This window comes from Mus caroli, chromosome 11 (genome assembly GCF_900094665.2).
Source record: "Mus caroli chromosome 11, CAROLI_EIJ_v1.1, whole genome shotgun sequence".
Taxonomy (NCBI): domain Eukaryota; kingdom Metazoa; phylum Chordata; class Mammalia; order Rodentia; family Muridae; genus Mus; species Mus caroli.
The window spans coordinates 57,669,907-57,692,093 of record NC_034580.1 but is presented as its reverse complement, the minus strand read 5'-3'; the positions used below and the strand labels follow the sequence as shown (position 1 = coordinate 57,692,093).

The window sequence follows — 22,187 nt, the reverse complement described above, 5'->3', positions numbered from 1 at the left end:
CTTCACTAAGTCTGAGCACCTCTGGGTCCCTTTCCTATGTTCTTTCCTCTCTGCCTATCCCTGACAGGCAGTGACTCCCTAGCCCTCTGCTTTCTCTTCTCCTTTCTCCTGCTTTCCTGAAGGAATTTCATCCACACTTAGGTCTTGCATCTTTCATTATGAGTTCACACCATCATATTCATAGGTTCCACATCCTTGGTTTAACCAACCACAAATCAAAATATGTGGTGGCCAAAATGGCATCTGTACTAGACACTGCATACATGAAAGTATGCATAGACTTTTTATCACTGGTACTAAACAGTGTTGAACCACAACTATTTACATGGCATTTGTATTGTACTATGCATTATATATCAACTAGAGGTGGTTTAAAGCATACAGGGGGATGAATAGAAGTTCAATACAGGTATTGTGCTATTTCACATAGGAAGACGTGCATCCTCAGATGTGGTTGGTATCCAGGGGAGGAGCTCCTGGTATCAGTCTCCTGTGGACACAGAGAAACAACTAAAATTGGCAACCATCGAATCCATCTATCTAGGATCCTCGGCCAAGGCATCCATTTCTGGGGAATTCTCACATGAAAGTCCTTAGAAATCTCTCCTTCGTTGTATTTGCTCTCCAAGGCTGCTAGAACATATTGCTTCAAAGTTTCTGGCTGAAATACAAATGTATTGTCCTTTATAGATGTTAGATACCATACCATGTGGCTGAAGTCAAGATGTCAGCATAAATATGCTCCCATACAGCAGGAAATCCATTCCTTTATCCTTCTCTATGGTCTTCTGGAAGCCACCCTGTCCTTGGTTCATTATCCATTCTTCCACCTTTCATGTCAACAGTTTTCCACCTCTCCAACCCTCTTCAGCAGTCACATCTCCACTGGATTACAGTCAAGAACACTTCTCTGTTTTTTTTTATGGAGTCGTACAAATACATTGGCCCAACATCAACAATCCAGAATAACCTCTACATTCTAAGGTGGAGATATTCATTTAATCATATCTAAAACCAATCTTTTTTTATTTCCCAAGATGTATTAATCCATATGCCATTGCTTTAACAAAATACCTACGATGTGTCTATATGCCATTGCTTTAATAAAACATCTATCATGTGACTATATGGCACTGCTTTAACAAAATACCTATCATGTGCCTATATGCCATTGATTTATTAAAATACTCATCATGTATTTATGATGAGATTTTATTCAGCCCAAAGGCTTAAGGATTCCAGGGCATGGTGCTAACATCAGCTCTGGTTTGTTGAGGGTCTGCTTAGCTGTATCACCTCATGGTAGAAATGTGTGTGTGTGTGTAGGGACACTGCCAAACTGGATGCCAGGAGTTCCACAATCCTTTCTGTGGGCAGTGCCCTTGGTTGGCCCAAAGACTTCCCAACCAGGCCCGATGTCCCTTCCTCTTGCCCCAGTGGTGACCAAGTTTCTGACACATGAATCTTTAGGGGAACACATCCAAGCATAGGATAATGAGATAATCTAGTCACCAGTTCCAAGAGTTAGGATGTAAACACTTTCCCTCGATCTTTGCTCTGCCTGCCACACTCAACTTGTCTAAAACTGAACCTATGCCCTCCCCTCCAGTTTTTCCCTACTTTGTTCTCCCTTTCTAGTCTTTATTATTTCCATTAATTGTGTTTTTATATTCCGGGCAGCTTGGAGTTTTTTGAATGGCATTACTATTTGCTTTTATAGCCTTCTTTTTTGTATCCAGTTGGTGAGAAAGTCCTAGCAGTTACCACCTCTGGAAGTCTCTCTTCAGCCTGGACTGTTGAACATGAAGCCACATCCATCTGAGTTTCCTCATGCAGCTTGTTCTCAAGGATTTGGAAGATACCGCAGCAGTTTTCTAAGGTGCAAGGTGTCCTAATTTGTCCTCTATCTCCACATAGTCACCCTCTTCTATGTTCCTCCAAACTCACATCTGACTTACTGTCTCAAGTACACATTAGAGCATGTCAGGTCCAAACTGAAAACACACCTATGGCTTTAAGGTTCAGTGTTGCATCATGATGCAGGAAGTGCCCTTGAACCAGTCCCTGAAACCAGCTTAGAAGACCGATATTCAACACCACACACAACAGTCCAGCCATATCAAATAACTGTAAGTACTTAGTACAGTCTTCCTCATCCTCCTGTCCATCCATGCACAACTGTCTATCCTTGTCCATTCTGCTTGGAGTATCTTCTACTCCCTACCTTAAGACCACACTCAAGTGGTGTCCTGCTGATAAAATTTTCCTCATTTACTCTTACTTCTATGTTCCCTTTGAATGCTGCCTGTGGTTAGTAGCACATGACTGAGAGCCAGGCAGTCCAGTTCAAATCCTAATTTTTCTCATTGTAGCTCTGATTGTGGCTACTTTTCTGTCCCGGTGATTGTGATGGTAATGCTAATTATCATTATCTTGACAAAATCAAGAATCTCCTGGATGATGAACCTCAGAACATGTGTGCTTGGGATTATTTTAATTACATCAATTAAGGTGAAATAATCCACCCACTGTGGGTGGTAGCATTCCCTAGGCAGGTGATTCTCAGGTGTTGTTGAAAGGACAGATTGACAGATACATGAATAGATGTGCAAATACCTATTAAAAATAAAGACTAGTTATAGAAATGAGTGAGTGAGGTGGAATGTGCTTGAAATCCCAGAACCCAGGAGGCTGAGACAGGAGGATCATGAGTTCAAAGCAGCCCAGGCTATATCAAGAAACCCTGTCTAAGGTGGAGGAGGAAGAAGGAAGGGGGAGAGAAGGAGAAGAGGAAAGGAGGGGAAGGAGGGGAAGAAAGAAACTAATGCAAATTTCTCACCTTTCACTTGTCCATCTTTTGCTCCAGATACAAGCCTGTTCTTATAGACATCCAGGCAAGTGATTGTCCCCTGGTGACCATAAAAGATTCGTACACAAGCCCCGGTTTTCACATCCCAGTATCTGCAGAAATGAAGGCGCATTTTAGAGATTTTTTTTTCTGACTGTCCAGAGGATCCTACTATATAGGGTTCCTTTAGGTAGCTACATAGTTAAATAGGCAACAGGGTCTTGTCACTGTTGGCATTGGTAAGATTATCTTCATAGAAAAAGTAGATTATCACTGTGTGCGCGTTAGAACCAGTAACAGGTAAGCAAGTTCATTGGCCCCACGTCAACCTGCAAAACTCAAAACCACTCCTCTATCTATAACTGACTGGAAAGCATAAGGATAGGATGCCATTCCGAATGGAATGGAGTTGTGTGAGGTTTAATAAGAGTGCACTAGACTGTTATAATGAGAGTTTTAAGCAGAAAAAAGAAGGGAACTTGGGAGATAACTGAGTAAGAAAGAAAGACAAGGGCCTGAGTCTGACCCCTAGAACCTATATAATGAAGAGCTAGTGTGGTGACCTGTGCTTGTAGTGCGTGCAGCGGGCAGGTGGCCAAATCCATGGGTCTTACTAACCTATCAGCCTAGCCTGCTAGGTGAGTTCTGAGCAGTGACACTCTCTCAGAAAGAAAGAAAGAAAGAAAGAAAGAAAGAAAGAAAGAAAGAAAGAAAGAAAGAAAGAAAGAAAGAAAGAAAGAAAGAGAAAAAAAGAAAAAGAAAAGGTGGATACACATTGAGAAGGATTAGGTTGGGGCTGTGGCTGGAGTTCAGTACCTTGCGTTTGTGAAGTTGCAGGTTCAATCCCCAGCACTGAGGTAGAGGTTAGGTAGTACCCCGAGGAGTGGGGGGGAAGGCAGAGATGAAAGAGTAAACTAATGGATGAATAAATAGAAATGAAGCCTCGTGCAGACCGATAATGATCGCATGGTGTGAACTGAAATGTACAGGCAGCTCAGTTCCCTCTCCCTAAAGTTGAAAACTGAAAATAAACCAGAATGAACAAAAGTCAGAGAGTAGCCACAGACGAATGAGACAGAGGACTTACCCCACCGCATTTTAAAACCAAAGTAATTGAAACACTGTTGAGCAACGACAGCCACACGGAAGAGTGAAATACAACAGAGAGCCTAGGAATGGGAGATGAGGATGTGAGTCTTAGGGCACAGCCAGCCTTGCAGACTGGCGGGGGACTTTTTTTTTTCATGAATGATGCTGAGACAGTTGGGGACACAAACAAAGAGCCTCTTAAAACAGGAAGCTGTCATAACAATAATGAATTGTAGGTAGACTGAATACCTGAAAGTGAAAGGCAAAAATAAAATAAAACAGGGCTTTTACAAAGGTACCGCAACGCCAGACATGACGCTGCATGCCTATAATCCCAGCGATCAGGAGGCTATGGCAGGAAGGTTGCTGTGAGCCTGGACTATGTAGCTAGACAGTTAGAAAAGAAAGCAACCACAGCCCAAAGCTTGTGTACTTGGACACCAGGTGACATAGCCAAGGTCATCCCTAGCAGCACTCTAGACCCGGACACCCAAAATTACACAAATATTCATCTGCACAAATATCCACCAGGTAAAATCCCATGGCTCCACACAAATAAGCCATGACTGCTGAACACACCCTATGGTGAGTCTCAAAAGGGCCCAGGTCAAGACCAGGCATTTTCAAAGTACAGTTCCATCTATTTTGACTTGAAGCAGAGGTATAAACAAATAGCTGAGACTTTTGAAAATATGTAAGCAAGAAGCAAAAGCTATAAAGAAACACAAGACAGTGATCAGTATGAAACTTTGGGCAACAATACCTGTCTGGAAAAAAAAAGAAACAAGGAGGAGGAGATCACTCAGAAGCCAGGGAAGGGCTCTTTCCTGGTCTGAGCAATGGGCGCAGGGATATTTATTACATTCTTTAAGATGAGTGGCTGAAGGGATGGATCCCTGTACCCATGCCAGTGGTCCAACTCCAGGGTATCCAACACCCTCTACTATCCTCCAAGGGCAGCTGAACTCAGCCATGTACCCACCCACAGGCATGTACACACACACACACATACATTTTTTTAAATTTTTAAATAAATCTCTAAAACTAAAATATATGAATATACCCAGTTTGAACATGGTTTTGCTTCCATATTATATTTCCCACCCATAAAAAACTAATTTCTCTTGAAACAATTTATTTTAAATATATAGATATATATAGACATGTTTGTTTAAGAATATTTTTTAGGCCGGGCATGGTGGCACATGCCTTTAATCCCAGCACTTGGGAGGCAGAGGCAGGTGGATTTCTGAGTTTGAGACCAGCTTCATCTACAGAGTGAGTTCCAGAACAGCCAGGGCTACACAGAAAAACCCTATCTAGGAAAAAAAGAAAAGAATATTTTTTAAAAACAAAAAAAATTCTGATTTTCAACGCCGACATCTGATAACTTACAAATCTATTTTAAACAGTAAGTAAAATCCTGGCTTGTATCTTGCAAAAAGAACCCTGCTTTTATAGATATTCTAGAAGTAATGTAACTCAGGATAACCTTTACATAAATATAAAATGGACAACATAAATATAAAATGGACAACATAAATATAAAATGGACAACATAAATATAAAATGGACAACATAAATATAAAATGGACAAAGCATACCATGCTTGCTTCTCCCAAAAGCTACCTAGTTTTGGCTGGCCCCAGACATGACAACGATCATGGCCTTATAGCTCTCACCTTATGCTCAGATCGTAACTCCCACTCAGGAGAATGTTGTCCTCCTCAGACAGGAAGAGAGCCCTGACGCTGCCGGCGTGGCCTCGGAACTCGATGGGCAGCTCCTTGGTCTGCATGATATCCAGGAGGTGGATCTTCCGATTGGATGATATGGCCATTAGTTCTCCCCCATTATAGTGAATGATTCTGTTTTGGTCAAACCTGGGTTTCAGGAGATGGTGGGAATGGATTAGAGGACAGAGTTAGTGTCCTTCCTAGGCCCACACAGCACCTGACTTTTGCCTACAGCGGTGGAGTAATAAGAAATTCAGTGCCGTTCAGAAGGCAAGGCCAAGCGATGATAGGGTCTGATGATCCCTACTTCACTCTACAGAAGTCTGTGTCAAGGAGGATTAAATCCTGAACACATTCATAAAATTATATTTAAAAAACAATGCTTATGTATGCTAAATCCCCCAATATCAGATTAGTCTGGGTGGAAAGTCCCCAACCTTAATTGACGGTGGAAGTCTGTTTCTCATAGAAACTTCAGAGGAATATAGCTGGGGAGTCCCATGTGCACTGCATTTTCTCTTCCTGTCTCTCCCCCTTAACCAGCATCTAAGGAGCAGTTCTTAGGCCTGGGGTTCTGTGCTAATAAGCGCCACTGGCAATATAGGAAATTGTGAGTTGCCCTTTGCTTGTAATGAGCTTTCTAGTCAGTCCACCACTGCCAGGTGAGAGGAATGGATTTCCCAATCAGAAAACTACTATAGAATTAGGTATTATATGAACAGGATGGCCAAACAATTTGTCCAAAAAGAGCCATCTTTAATTGTGATCGAGAACACTGCTATTACTTACAACACAGTCGCAGAGTAAGGAGGCAATGTCCCAGCAAACAGAAAGGTGAAACCACTTCAAACAGGAGGAAATCTTGGTATTTACCTCCTGATCCCTGATGTCACATCTAAAGTGTGACACCCCCCTACATACATGTAAAGAGCAGCTGTCCCCACACAATTTGACAAGCTATCCCCACGCTGATCAAAAATAAGATATAGGCAACTCAACAAAACCTTGTGAATAAAGAGAAAGGAACGAAGCCAAAAAATATGGGGGGAAAAAACTATTAAAATACTTTCTTATAGTTGGGCTTATGACTCAGTGGCAGGTGCATACAGACCTAGCATGTGTAAGGCCCCGAGTTCTAACCCAGCATCAAATACATACATATATAAATACATGCATAAATACATACATACATACATACACACACAAATAGTCTTTTGTGGCATATCTAGATGATGTCATGTGGTTCCATTATTATAAGTTTTCATATTTAAAATAGATACCAGAGTGTGTTACTGTGTTGTGTTACAGAAATGTATTACATATATATATATGTATATATATACATATATATATGTATATATATATATTCCCATTTCCTTCAAGTATGTGCTATGTGTTTAAAAACATGATTCTGGAGATTATAGTTCAATACTATACTGGTTAGGTTTATGTCAAATTGGCATAAGCTGGAGTCATCTAAGAGGAGGAGATCTCAATTAAAATTGCCTCCATAAGACAGGCTGTAGGCAAGTCTGCAGGGCGTTTTCTTAATGATTGACAGGAAAAGGCTGGGTTCATTGTGGGTGGGGATACTTCTGGGCTGGTGTTCCTGGTTTCTGTAAGAGAACAGGCTGAAGAAGCCATGAGGAGCAAGCCAGTAAGAAGCATTCTTCCATGGCCTCTGCATTGGTATCTGCCTCCAGGTTCCTGCCTACTTTGAGTTCCTGCCTTGGTTTTCTCAGTGGACGCTGATTCAGCATATGTAAGCTAAATAAACCCTTTCCTTCCCAAATTGCTTTTGGTCATGGTGTTTCATCCCAGCAATAGTAACACTAACTAAGACAATTATTAGTGGTGGTTGTCTCTCAGTGGCACAGACACAGGAGACTTTCTCTACACACTAACTGGGATTACAGGACTTTTCTCCCAGTCAGCACGCATTAGCTCTCAAGTTGGAATCAGGCAATAGTGAAATTGTAAAGAACCAAAGATTTCATGTGTGTAACCTGTCAAATGTCTGTTGATCGAATATCCAAAACTAATGAAGTTGGGGCTTGCAGCAGAGAATGGCGCAGATTAAACATTTGTTGTTCAAACAGGTTCTTAGGCCTGGAGCCTAGCAGGAGGTGCACTATCTCTCAAGCCAAAGATGGTCTAGAGAAGCCTAAGGGGTCTTCAAAGGTCCTAAAAGATCTAACTTCTCACACCACACTTACGTGTCAGAGAGGATGCGGATGTTGTAGGTGCCACAGAAAACGTTCCTCTCCTCCATCTGGACCAGCTGGGTTTCCTGGTTCTGGTAGGCATTCCACAAGTTGTAATCAGTCTAATGAAGAGATAGATAATGGAGTCAGCGCCATCATAGCCTTTACTCTGGTCCAGATGCACTGCCCCCACCCCCAATCTTTTCCCTTCAAGGATGTAGCTGATGTTTGGGGTTGTTGGGGAGAGGCCCATAAGCTGACGTTTAAGTTACCTGTGCATTAGAAAACACTGAGATGAAGGTACTAGCGCATGTTTGAGCTTGGAATTTTCTACAGTTTGGTTTTCTACACTTTTGTGGCTGAATTCTAAGCGTTGCTTGGAGCACAACTTAACTGAAAATGAGTTCACACGGGCAAGCTCACATAGGCAAACTCATGTGGGCATGGGCATACATACACCAAATCACAGCTGCCTTTGACCAACCATCGCACAAAGCCAGGACTTTGTATTTACAGTCCAGGTACCCGACAGTGCACTGCCCTCCGTGCCTTTGAGTCCAGCGCTCAGATATGCTTGACCCTCGTCGTGCTTGCAGCTGACTTACAAAGTCGACCACTTGCCTACACAGAGCTCTCATCACCTTACAGGTGACATTTCTGAGATGACTCAGGGAGTTAACCTGAGTTTTATCAAATCTCAATGGGGTAATCCATCTTTCCTTCTTCTCCCTTTCCTCCTTCCTTCCCTCCAGCCATTCACCACCCAATTTCTGAATGGCTTCAGCCTGTCAGACATGAAAATTTCCAGTATCGATGACTGAACCAAACACTTCCATTCCTCTCCCCAGCCCTTCAGGAAGCTGGAAGGAGTCACACTAGGCTGGTAGGAAAGAAAGCGACTGTCACAAGAGCAGCCTACGTCGTCATCCATCGTCATGTTGTCTGCCTCAGACAGGCCCGAGAGCATCCCCTGCTGAGCCTCTTTGAACCTAAGCCTTCTCCTCCATGTCCTGGACTCTTCTTCAGATGCTTCATCCCTCCGTCCACTCGTCTTAATCTTTAATCACATCGAGATGCTCTGCAAACCCGCCTTATCTCCAGAGCTTGTCACACACAAAAGAGAAACATACTTAGAAAAGTCGTGTGAGTCAGTCACTAGACTGTGTGGAAGCCCTTGAGCTTTCTGAGCCTCAGTTTCTTTCCTGACAAAATAGGTAGATGAACGAACTCAGAGATGAAAGCTTACAGGTAAATAAGATTGATAAATGTCTTTTCTTAGTTTACATTATTTGTGGAAAACAAAAAATAAAAAAAAATCTTTTAACTGGCTGCTATCAATTTTTCTTTTAAGCAAGAAGTTCCTTTTGTTTGTTTTTGTTTGTGTCTGAGCCAGATCTAGCTGGCCTTGAACTCACTTTGTAGCCTAAGCAATCCTCCTGCCCTCAGCTGAAATTTCAGGTCTATGCTACCACACCTGGCAATACAAGAAATTTTACCTAACACCAATTTTTACCATCTCCCGAAAATTCAAATGGTCTGGGAGGTCAGATTCTGTAGTCCTCGGTGGCATGATTAACTGGAGCTGCAGAGCCACTAGGCCTTTGGGAGGGCAGCAGGCTGTCAGTTAACCCCAGTCTCACCATCCTTCATAGGTAATGCTATCATGCCCTCCCTCTGGGTTCTCTGCCTGGCCACACACATACACCATCATCATCATCTCTAAATTATACTCCACAGCTTCCCTATGGGAACCCAAGTCAAACCACCCCTCATTAGGTATCTTTTTGTTGCCAACTGAATAGACTTTAGAATAAATGGAACTTCAACAAAGAGGAAGGAGCAGACATGGAATGCTCTAAGGGTAACTACAATGCCTAGGTACTAAATGCTCAGTGCTCCAGATTTCTTCCCTTTGTTCTTTTGTATTATTGCCTAAGTACTGGTGAGGGGAGCTATAAGTGACTGATTCTTCCCTCCATCTAGCAGCAGAATGAACCTGGTAGTGAGATGTCTGGCATTTTTAGCCCTCTTTCCGTGCCCTTCCCATTCCAAAGCAGCAGGCTCGAGTAGCCCTTGAGATGGGTAGACTCCTAGGACTCAGGGGAATCAGAGGCATGGCTGCCACTGCTCCCAGCCCCTGAAATCTCCACCAGATGACTTGCTGTCATTGACACAGACCACTGAGAGCAGAGCCCGATGAAGCCCACCATCAGCAGATGATGACATCAGGGCTTAGGTGGAAGGAGAGACTTATGTGTAGGTAGTAACACAAATGAACTTTGGCCTTTTCAGGGAGTGGTGCCTCCCAAGAGCCTGTGTGCTCGCTTGTGGGTGTCAGCCTTCACAGTGGGGGCAATGGGAACATGACACCTTCAGCTGCTTACCTCGGACAACACCGAAACCCACCTTTGTTCTCAGTTTCCACTTCTGACTTTTTGACCGTGAACGCTTCCCATCATCTACTATCTTGGGAACTGGGATTGAGACTTTGTTGGCATAATTAGGATCTATTCCCCTTGTGTAGGACCCCTATGTGGTTAAGAGAGAAAGAAAGACTACACTTGGACATCTGTAACCTTGCGTATATTATCACACTATCTAAAATAGCTACAATATAAAACTAAGGTAAGTATCCATTAAAGATGTGTACACACACACACACATACACACATGCATACAAACATGTACACATGTATGCACGTAAACACACACAATGGAATACAACAAACCATTAAAATGAAAGAAATAATATTATTTTCAACTGTGTACATGGAAGTAGAGGACATTATGTTAATTGAAATAAGCCAGGCACATAGAAACAAATACATGATCTCACTTGTATGAAATCTAACAAAATTGATGTCATAGAAAGTAGAAAGAATAGTGACTACCAGAGACAAAGGTGGTTCCCCGGGGAGCGAGGGGCAGAGGTTATGGTCAAAGGACACATAGAGTTAGGCAGGAAGAGGTTCAAGAGATCTATTGCATGGTACATTCACAATAACTAATAATAGATTGTATTTTTAAATACAAAACTAAGTGCTCTCTCTGTGGTGTGAGGCAATGCATTCATTAGTGACATTTAACCATTCCGTAATGTACACATACTTCAAACCATCATATTCTGTGTGACAAATACATAACAATGACATCTGTCATCTCAAGAAAAAAAAAATTTGTGGTGCAGAGGCTGAACCAAACACTCTTCTACTGAGATACATCCCCCAGCCTTAAATATATATTTAGAACAAACACACAAACACACACTCGGAGAGACACATGCACAGATAGACATGCACACAAAAGAAACGACTCCTCTTCATTTCTACTCTTCCAGAGGAAGGGGAAAACTAGTTGTTGATGAAATCTGGAGATGGTCAACCCCTGAAAGCCCAGGCCTGCTCCGTTGCATCAAGATCATGAGTGGACAGATGGCTAATGACTACCAAGCGCCTGGAAGAGGAGGGCCTGCCTTACTGTGTAAGCCTGCTTCTCTTCCTTTGTCACCACCTGGGCGACATGGTTCACAGTTAGGTCTCAGGCAAGAAACAAAGGTAGAAATGCTGGAGATGCTTCGGTGTTGGAGTAAACTTCCTGTTCACCTAAATCCAGTACATTAGGGCCTCATGAAGAATGTAGATAGCTTGAAGCAGATTCAAAGGTTCATCTGTGGCTTTGTGATTGTGGTAACCCCTATAACTCTTCATGAAGAGGGAGAGTTTTCCGCCTTTCTACCTTTGGGTTGGCTTGGGACCTTTCAGTTAGAGAGATGGCCATTCAAGAGAGCTATTTTTGGTAAATTTACAGTAGATGAGGACAGTAAGTTATAGTCTTTAAAGTGCAGAGTAATGTGCTCTCTCTCCTGTGTGTGATGATGCTTTCATTAGTTAATGACAGTTGACTGTCTCACAACCTAAACTTCCCAGAGCCTTGCACATGCTAGACAAATACTAGACCGCTGAGCTGGAGCCCCAGTCCTCTGAGGGTGAGGGAACCCCTGTGCTCCTGAGAGAATTCTGTTTCAAAAGAATTTCTTCGTATAGTTGTTTGTTTTGTGTATGTTGTGGGGGCGGGGGGGAACGACACTTATGCCAAGGCGCATGTGTGGTCACAGGACAACCTGCAGAAATTTGTTCTTTCATCCTGTAGGGTCAGGAGATTGAGCTCAGGTCATTAGGCTTTGTAGCAGGCACCCACACCCACAGAACCATCCCATCAGGCTAGCTGAAGGGACAGATAAGGGGAGGCCATAGCACAGGGGGGGAGGGGAGGCTGCAAATATGGATAAGGCGCCATTTGGGGGAGTCTACCCTGGAGACACAAAGGTTCAACCTTAGTATGAGAACAAAGCTGTTCCAAGGCACACCCCTTTCAGACCCAAAGTACCTGCAGGAGAGAAATCTGGTTCTGAATGAAGGAGTGCATGGACTGGTCCACCTTGACCTGCTGGGCCAGAGTGGCCCAGTGCTGGCTTACAAAGATACACCTGTTCAGACTGTGTTTATCCAGCATTCCTGGGAGAAAAAGAAAGAAGATGGACCCAGAAACACACGCCCCCCCACCCCCAACCCCAACTAGGCCCAGGTGGGAAGTCTCTGAGAATTGCCCTCATCTACCCAGCATACTTAGAATGTACTTGGAGAGGTGGAGAGGCAGGTCACGTATAAAGTCCCGATATTTGCTGTACCCAGAAGACAGGAGTTGGACATGATCCAGGCTCAGCAGCAGGTTGCACGGATCATCTCCCAGCCTGGACGTGCCCCCTTTTCCAAAAATCTGTCTATTCATTTCATGGATACACTGGAGCGAACTTTCCCCTTTTCCCTCTAGAGCAAAGCCAGAGAAAGGTAGATGGTTGAGTCTGTAGTAAGTCTAGTCCCCGAACAAATCCACTGCAAAGCTTGCCCCCAAATAGATCTCCACGTCTATCGCTAGGCCACTGAATATTCTAATCAGTCTCTCTCCCACCTGAAGTCGAACCTCCTGATTCAAATGTACAGGTGCTTTTCAGCTCAAGATAGTTATAGCAGCAAAGATTGAGCTGGCATCTTCTCCCGAATTTCCTGTAAAATGTGGCGGTGAGGACTGGGGAGAGAGCTTGGTCCATAAAGTGCTTGCTGTACAAACATAAAGACCTGGGTATTGATCCCAAACATCAACTTAAAAGCCAGGTGCAATGGTACCCATCTGTAATCCCAGCACTGGGGAGGGGCACAAACACACACACACCAATGCTCTAGTGAAAAAAAATTGAAGCAATTTAAGAATCAGGAAGTAGAATGAATTAAAATTGCCAGGTTAGAGGTCTGACTCAGAAGCAAAACATTTACTAGCAAGTATGAGATCCTAGGCTCAGTCACCAGCATCATAAAAATACTAAGACTGCTAAACCATTGACCATTGCTGAAGCTACAGGAGGGTGTGTGACTAGATATTATGCTGTTCTATGTACCTTTAAAATTGGAAGCCTTCATGTAAAAGGTATTGTGTGTTTCTCATGCTTATTTCATGGACTGTCACGAATGACACAGTGTGCCACGCCATGATGGCATGTATGACCTAGCCTGGGTATATAGTAGGCTGTGCTGTCCAGGTTTCTGTAAGCAGACTTTATGAGGTTCACACATGACAGAATCAACTGGCAATGCCTTTCACACAGCACATCCCTAACTGGGTGTGGTGCTGCACACCTGTACCTCCACCACTTGAGAGGCTCAGGTGAGAACTACAAGTTCAAACCCAGAGTCAGCTGGATAGCAAATTCCAGGCCAACTTGGACTAGTGTCCACATGAGTGACCACGTTTGCCTGGCTTCAAAGATCAACTTGGGAAGGTCTTCAGGTCTGGAATCACAGTCTTCACTGTTAGGTCTCAAACCTGGGACAAAGGGCTCACTGAGGTGTCCACTAATTATCAAAGCAGCCGCTAGCCACCAACTTCTCCCAGCATCCCTCAGTCTACCTGTTACAGGGCCCTCCTGGCTGTCATACCTGAATTCTCCAGCCCAGGTATTGAGCTAGGCTTTTCCCACTCCAACTTCTCCAGCCCCTATAACAGCCATTTTGGCTATCGCAGTCTCTTGGCCCAAGCCTCCCCTTGTTTTCTCTTCCTTCCTCTCCCCTCTCCTCACATAGTCCATCTCAGGTCATGTTCACTTGGACTCTCCTAAATGTCTCTGCCTGACTCTGCTCTTCCTCTTGTCAACAAAAATCTTTCTCCTCCTCCATACCTAGGGGCAGTCATATCCTTTCAGTTTTTTTCTTTTCTTTCTTTTTTTTTTTTCATTCATTCACTACATTACTTTCCCCACAAAACTGGATCCAGGGCTTCAAAAACAATAACTGAACTGGACTCTAGAGGGCCACCATGTACCAAGCCAGAGCCCAGGACACAGAGGGCACACTAGCCTAGGACAGAGGAGGAAAAGAAATCAAGGAAGTTCTAGAAAGTTCCATTCTGATCTCTATTTCAATAGTATCATAGAAACACCATGGCGGTGAAAGCAAGAGCACTAGTGGTAATACTGACCAGTTTTTATCCTTCTTCTCTTACCAGCCGTGAGGATTAATTGAGGAAAAAAAAAAAAAAAAAAAAAAACAGCCCAACGCCTATTGTTAAATGAAGGTTAGTTTCTAACATTTGATGCCCCTGGTTTCTCTGGCCTTGCCTGTGCCTCCAACACCACTGAGAGTTTCCAAGTTCATCTAGAGAAGCTCTTTGACGCAGGTCCTGGAAAGGTCATCATGAGTAGTCCGTGCCCATGATTGTGATGGAGAGTGAGTCTAAGAGCATCGTGAGTTCAAGGCCAGCTAGGATACATACTAAGACTGACTCAGAAAATGGTTTTGCTACCCCATAACCATCCAAAAGAAAAAAAAAAAACAAATCTTAAGTCAAACTATTGATGTAGGATGCAATCAAGTCACAAAAGACCCAACAAAAGCTTTTCTTTTTTTTAAAACTGTAGGGTGAGCCACCTAACTCCCCTAATGCGATGTCAGATGTCGTCATAGAGCCTGACTTACCGGTTGTTTCTCTGTCCACAGTTTCAGTCCCGAGTTTATTACCTAAATGTCTGGACATTGGGAATGACCCAGGTTTGGGTCTAGCTGACCAAGAGACATATGAGGTGTCCTGTATACCGCTGTACTTTTTCTCAGGGAAGAACATCACATCAGGAATGTCATCATGGAGGCCTGAAGGACAAAGAGTAGACACATTTGCTTTTGAAGGAGGTGTGTGGAGGGAAATGAAGTAGAGAGAAAAGGTCTTAACCTTCCTCATTCTGTTTGAATATAGCCGATTTCCTGAATGTCTTGGATCCAACCAACCGCAAACTGATAATAAAAATTAAAAACCCAAATCTGCAGCAAACAGGCAGGGAGTTTTGGTCACTGGTCAATGAACAGTCCAGCTTAGCAGCGGCCATAGTGCTGGGTCTGTAATTGCTTTATAAATGAGCCAGAGACACTTTAACATTCCTGGAAGGGCTACATAGGTTCTGTACAAATATAAGATTATTTTATGTTAAAAAGAACATGAGCATCTATGAATACCGAGGGCCTGGAATCAACACCCCCACCCCAACACACACACAGAGACAGTTATAGAGACAAGGATGTATGTAAAAAAAAAAAAAAAAAAAAAAAAAAAAGCAGAGGTTTGCTGTTCTGTAGACGGTCTTCTGGTTCATGTATTCCCAGGTTCTTAGTGTCTTCTTCAAGTAAAACTCTTCAATAGTCTTCTTCCTCTTCTTCTTCTTCTTCTTCTTCTTCTTCTTCTTCTTCTTCTTCTTCTTCTTCTTCTTCTTCTCCTTCTCCTCCTCCTCCTCCTCCTTCTTCTTCTTCTTCCTCTTCCTCTTCCTTTTCTTCTTCTTCTTCTTCTTCTTCTTCTTCTTCTTCTTCTTCTTCTTCTTCTTCTTCTTCTTCTTCTCCTTCTCCTTCTCCTCCTCCTCCCCCCCCCCACTTCTGTTCCTCCTTCTTCTTTTTGAATCGTGAATGTCATTTGGGAGAGTCTGTAGTCCAACTTCCCAACAATGGTCAGAAGCATCTGTGAATGGAAATCCAAGAATCTAGCAGTTGCTCAGTCCCACAAGGCGAGCAAGCAAAGAAGAGAGACAGAGGCTTGCTGTTCTGATTCAAGGCCTCTGCGTTTCCAAGTAAAAATCCTAGAAAGCCTCCACTGAGGCCCTGCCAGCAAATCTATGCTGTGGATTTCACTAGCATTCTTTGCGTAAGGATGCAAAGGGGAGTGATCATGGAAAGAGCTGCAGGAAGGGCCGCTTTCTTCTGATGCTCTGACTGATTTCCTTCAACATATAACTGTCCCTGTATCAGATTAGAAATCACAACTATTTAAAAATATCTGTTTTTATTATTTTTAATTATATCTCAGTATGGAGATATGTACGCTTACGTGCAGATGCCCTGGGGTTTCAGAAGAGACATCTGCAAACCAGAGCCTTCCCTTAACTACAGAACCATCTCTCCAGCCCCAGAACTTTTAACATTTTAAGAGAGATGCTCTCCTATGAAGAAACTTGCTACAATCTATAACTAGGCTTACACAGCCCCGATGTAAACAGCGGATTCCTACAGCATGAGATGGAGCCATCCCAACAGAAGAATGGGCATGGCATGCACATTGCACAGTAGAGCACACTGCAGTGGAGGACGCTGGGGGCTGATGCAGGCTTTCTGCTGCCTTGCTAGGTAACTGTATTCCCCAGACTTAGGGAGCCGCACACTAATCTTAGCTTTAGTGCACTTGGGATCTCTCGCTTTTTCACAAGCATCCTTGTGACCCTTTACGTCCTTGATACCAAAGATACGAAGAGAGGGGCTGGACAGATGGCTCAGCTGCTCTTGCAGGGGACTGAGGCTTGGCTCCTCAAACTCAGGTGGCAGCTCAGGACAGTTTGTAACTCTAGTCCCAGGGGGTTCTGACTCCTTCATTTGATCTCCACAGGCATATGACATACATATCCATAGGAAAAAACACAAAATACAAATAAATATATCAAAAAAAAAAAAACCAAACCTAAAGAAACCAATCAGTTTCCTGTGTAAGGATCTAATTGCATCATCCTAGGTCACCTAGCTTTGGCATTCCTTTAGAAATCATGCATGGTGGCCCATGCCTGTAATCTCAGGACTTGGAAGACTGAGGAGGAAAGGGCTTAAGTTTCTAGGCCAGCCAAGAAAAGCAAACCCTATCTGTGAAGCAGGGAGGGACTCATTAGTCTACAAGTTTGACCACAGCTCAAATATCCTTCGGGACCAGAGCTCAAACTTGAAAATTCCTCCTAGAGACCACCCCTCCCACTCTTTACCCACCTCTGGCTAAACCTTCTAGACCTTCGGAGGTCTCTGACATCTGACCTCTGACCTAATTGCAGGTCTCTGGCCTCTCCTCTGCTTTCTTTTGCTGCCCAGAACCAGCCAGTGAAACACTTTCAAGACTTTCCAGTCAATACCCAGGACCTAGAAGGTTCCCCGCTGGGTCCAACAATATCTGTATAGCCAGAAACAGACAGCTTGACATGGTCTCAGACCAGCTGCTAGGCCAGGCTTTGGCTGAGGACCACAGTCTGGTTTGTTTGTTTGTTTGTTTGTTTGTTTGTTTATCAAATCCATTTGGAGACTCGGGTGCAAACTATTGCTTATAAACTAGTACCCTGGGCAATTTTGGACTTTTAGCCACATTTGGCCTCTTAAAGCATGGTTTCATGCTTAAGCAAGCGGCATGGTAAGATGAGACTTTTTTAAAGCTGTAAGTTTTGTTGTTTGACCTGGTTTCTGCCCATGGCAGTTAAGAAACAAAACACAGCTTCCCCGTCACATCCCTCCTACCCTAGTGCAAGGAAGAAGTGACACCCATTTGCAGTGATCTGGGCCCAAGGCAGGCAGGACACTGTGTTCAGTGCTCAGTGGGAAAGCTCTGTCCTTCCTTCTGCTTTTCTCAGTGGCCAGTTTTCTAGAATGAAGTGCCACACAGCAGCTCCTCCTTTGGTAAATGATAGGATGTCAGGATAAGGTTCACAGTCCCATACCAGCCCTCTGGGCAGCCTCTGCCCTTCCGAGCCTGTCTGTCTGCACCTGTGCCCCCTTCCAAGCCTGTGTCTGGTCTCTGGGGCCCTCTGCTCTCACCTGAGATACTGTTCCACTCTTTCATGAACAGGACTCTGATCACATTGGCAGCAGTGAGCAGTAAACTTGAGTCGCACATCTGCAGCAGCAAGAGAGTGTAATTTGCCTTAGTTCGGTGGGTGCTGTTGCCAAACCAGTAGAGGATCTCCTTCATCTTCCGTTCCACCGTTTTATCCAACATCTGGTTCAAGGAGGACTTTACCACCTCCTCCTCCTTTCCCCCCTTCCTACTGAGTTTGATCCGAGACCTGTTGTAGATGAAGTCCTTGCCCTGGGTGGTCTCTAGGATATTCTGGAAATACTGTAACAAATACAGGCTATTTAACTGCCCCAAGATGCTGACTAGAAATCTCCTCTGGGATATGTCGTTGACCCTCCGGAACCACTCTTTGGTGGCAAAGATCTTCCATGCTAAGACACAGGCTTCACACTTCTGGCACACGGGGACCCAGTTGGGTCCCTTTTCACAACGAAAATAGGGGGCCTGCTTGAGTTTTGGTTCCGTGTTTTCCATGACTCTGAGATGACCAGTTCATTTAAACCTGGCCCGTTAGCAACCCCACCAAACACCAGAGGGACAGGGTAAGCAGAGAAATAGCCTTTTTGGAGCCTCTTCGGGATGAACATCTGGAGACACCGTAAGCCACTGCGATGGATGGTAAACTGATCTGACCCAGAAACTGCCTGTAGAAGTCTGGCTTTTTGTACTGACTTCCTTAGAAACATGGCTTTACCGTAAATCTCCTAACCCTGGCACCACAAAAGTAGAGACAGTTGCTGTATATTCTGGAAGAGCTGGTCATCTCATTTCTATAGCAGCTATTCTGTTAACCAAATGTAAAACATAACATGGTCCATTTAAAAGAAAATGTTAGCATCTTTCAGTTGCTGTTATTAAGGACTTGTAAATATTCATAAATACAACTTAGGTGTAGTCTTCTTACATTTGTGGCTGTTAGAGTCTATTCCAGTGCCCTGCATATTATATTCAGTCTCTGGTTATCGCCACAGTAAAAGCACATGTGTTAACAATAATGTAAATTATTTAACTAGTCAGTGCTAGCTGTGACTCCACAGGGAACCACTCTCTGGTGCAGAATTTTCAGTTGTCCTAAGGATATGTTGGGACTTGACTTCTAGACACAGTCAGCTGCCTATCCATGTAGCAGAAGGTCTCACCATAGCTTTGTAGTGAAGACTATGAAGTCTGGGGTATGGATTCTGAGTCTGGACCCCATCCCAGCTGCCCATTGCTCTACGAACACCAGCAGGTTGTTTAATCTTCTTCAGTTTCCTTGTCTGAAAGTGGAGATGGGGATGCTTTCTACTTTGCAGAGGATAAAGTGAGACGCTGTGCACACAGCACTTAGGATGGGTGAGAACTGAGACACTGCACACAATGCCAAAAAGACTGCGTATCATAGCACAGTGTAAGTTAGGGTAGTGTAAGCCCTCACTACACACTAACTGTCTCTCTGTTGTCACTGTCACCATTGCAAGATTCTCCATTTATTCATAGAAGATGTGTTCTAAGACCCCAGAGGATGGCAAAAGCTACAAGGTAATATCAACCCCTAAATAATGTGTATTCCTACACACTTTAATAAATAAGGCTAAGTAAGAAAAATTCAGCAATAACTGTCTTAGTTCCTGTTTCTATTGTTGTGCTAAACACCACGACCAAAAGCAACTTGGGGAGGCTTATGATGCTCACACGTCCACATCTCGGCTTAGCATTAAAGGAAGTTGGGGCAGGAACCTGGAGGCAGGAACTGGTGGGGAAGCCAGAGAGGAGCATTGCTTTCTAGCCTGCTGGTGTGGATTGCCCTGGTGCTGTTTGTATTTTGATGTTAATCCTGCTTCCTCAAGAGGGGTTGCCCCACCCCCACAAGGAGTGATCAAGTACTCTCTTGATCTCACTGGACCTTTCCCCCATTCTAACTGGTCAATAAAGGCTAGAGCCTATGATTGGGCAGTGGAAGGGAAAGGTGGGACAGGAGGTTTCAGAGGAAGGAGAAGGAGAGAAGACAGAGGAAGAGGAGGTGGAAGCCAATATGGAGCAGAAGCACATGGACTGGAGAAGCTGCAAGCAGCAAGGGGTCTCATAGCTAGAGAATAAGTTAGTATAGTGATAGATCTGCCCAATCTAGGCATATAGCTGTATAACTGGCTTATATGTCTTTTATACAGGCTTACGGGGGTTAGAAATTACTGCAACAGCTTGTTCCTTGTGACTTGCTCAGCCTGCTTGCTTTCTCTTTCTCTCTCTCTTTTTCTTTCTTCTCTTTTCTTTTTGTTGTGTTTTGTTCTGATTTTTGAGACAATGTGAACTCTCTCTGTAAACCAGGCTGGCCTTGAACTCAAAGATCTGCCCGCCTCTGCCTCCCAAGTGCTGTGCACCACCATGGCCTGGCTCATCTTGCTTTCTTATAGAACCCAGGACCACCTGCCCAGAGGTAGCCCCACCCATGGTGAGACTGGCCCTCCCACATCAATCATCAATCGAGAAAAATCTCCCAGTACAGGCCAGTCTATTGGGAGCATTTTCTGAGTTGAAGCTCCCTTTTCCCATATGACTCTAGCTTGACATGAAACTAGCCAGTACAACAACCAAGCATGAACTAGAACAATGCACCGTAATATGTGATGGAGCGTGTGAGTGATACCTCTCTTGCAAAATATTGCCATTTTATAGGACTGTACTATCTTCCTTTTTATAAAGTTACTATTTTGAAGTCAGGGTCTGGCTGTGTAAGCCAAACTAGCCTCAAACACATGTTCCTTCTGCCTCTGCATCCCAGCTGCTGAGATCACAAGCTCACCTTTCTGGTGATGCTATTAATAATGATTCAAACTCTATTGGAAGTCTCATCGTTGCTTTGTAATGAAGACTATGAAGTCTGGGGTATGGCTTCTGAGTCTGGGCAAAACAGTCTCTTTGCCTTTTGCCTTCTACCCACAGATGTGGCATATGCAAAGCCCTTGTCTTTGAACCGACTACCTTGCAGAGATGTGGTTGGCACATTTACTTTCTTTACAGCTTGCTCAGTCTTGTGAGTGCTGATATAGCAACACAAAACTGACTGAGACCGAGATAAGAATGTTGGTGTCTCGTCGTCCACCACCAAGTCAGGGAGGTTTACTCAGAATTTGTGGTAAACAGCACCAAGTGGGATTTGACTTCAAAAGGTTAAGATATGGCTATATGAGGGCTGGCAGTGCTCACTGAGTTAAAGCTTTTGCTGATGACCCCAAAGCCCTGAGTTCTACTCCTGGAGCCAACCAGGTAGAAGGAGAGAAGCGACCCCTGCAAGTTGTCCCCCCTACTTCTATATGTACCCAACATGCCTCATCACATGTGTGTGTGCACACATACACACATGAATTAATGAATGAATGAATGAAACAAAGGTGTGTTTTAAAAATCAGGCAGTGGCTAAAATCACATCTAACTGCATCAAAGTGAGTTCCCATTGAGGTCCGGTTTGGTCTTTGCTTCGTTTTGAGGTAACTGCACCCAACAGCAGAGCCTCCAAGGATTGAATAGTTGGCACACACCCCAACAAGCTCAGTAAAAATCCACAGCATGCTACAAAAATAGCCTTTTACTAACTCTCTCTTTTCCCCCCTCCCTTCACCTTTATTTGTTATAGCTAATTTTTACTTTACAAAGAAAATGACAAGTGGTGTGTCTGTCACCTGAGGCACCAACGGAAAGCGAGCAGATATGTGAGACTCTTGGGCTTGCTCTGATCTATCGCATCAAAGGGTGTCTTAGACTTGGAAACTGATGAGAAAAAGCTTACAAAAGCTGTAAGAAAAATAAAAGTTCAAGCCAGGGGAGGAGATGGCTAACTGGCTCTTTGTACATGAGCTTGGATATTTTGGCCTAATCAAATTACACTTCAGGACACTGAACCTTTGAGAAACTGGAGAAAATGGTAGAGATGAGGAGAGTTTTGATTTTTTTTTTTCTTGAGAACAATAAAGTTTTGTGGGACACAGCTTAATACCTGGCTTTGAGGTAAGACTGGGGTGAAAAAGTCATAAAGTCAGGTCAGCTACCTAAGAACAAAACCCTGTCCCAAAAGCAGGAAAGGAAGAAAGGGAGAAAGAAAGGGAGAAAGGGAGAGAGAGAGAGAGAGAGAGAGAGAGAGAGAGA

General features: G+C 43.8%; 1 protein-coding gene across 2 annotated transcripts in view; it reads right to left on the bottom strand.

Annotated features, from left to right (window-relative positions):
* Cdrt1 (CMT1A duplicated region transcript 1) overlaps positions 1 to 18,735 on the bottom strand; it is a 30,443-nt gene extending 11,708 nt beyond the window's left edge. For both annotated transcript variants that reach the window (XM_021178080.2, XM_021178081.2), the window contains exons 1-8: positions 18,026 to 18,735; positions 14,903 to 15,073; positions 12,503 to 12,703; positions 12,264 to 12,391; positions 10,284 to 10,406; positions 7,890 to 7,999; positions 5,620 to 5,820; positions 2,840 to 2,961 (exon numbers count right to left, since the gene is read on the bottom strand). In XM_021178080.2, coding sequence (XP_021033739.1) covers positions 2,840 to 2,961; positions 5,620 to 5,820; positions 7,890 to 7,999; positions 10,284 to 10,406; positions 12,264 to 12,391; positions 12,503 to 12,703; positions 14,903 to 15,073; positions 18,026 to 18,539 — 1,570 coding nt within the window. In that variant the 5' untranslated portion in view covers positions 18,540 to 18,735. The remainder of the gene's footprint in view (positions 1 to 2,839; positions 2,962 to 5,619; positions 5,821 to 7,889; positions 8,000 to 10,283; positions 10,407 to 12,263; positions 12,392 to 12,502; positions 12,704 to 14,902; positions 15,074 to 18,025) is intronic.
* Positions 18,736 to 22,187: the final 3,452 nt, after the last annotated feature.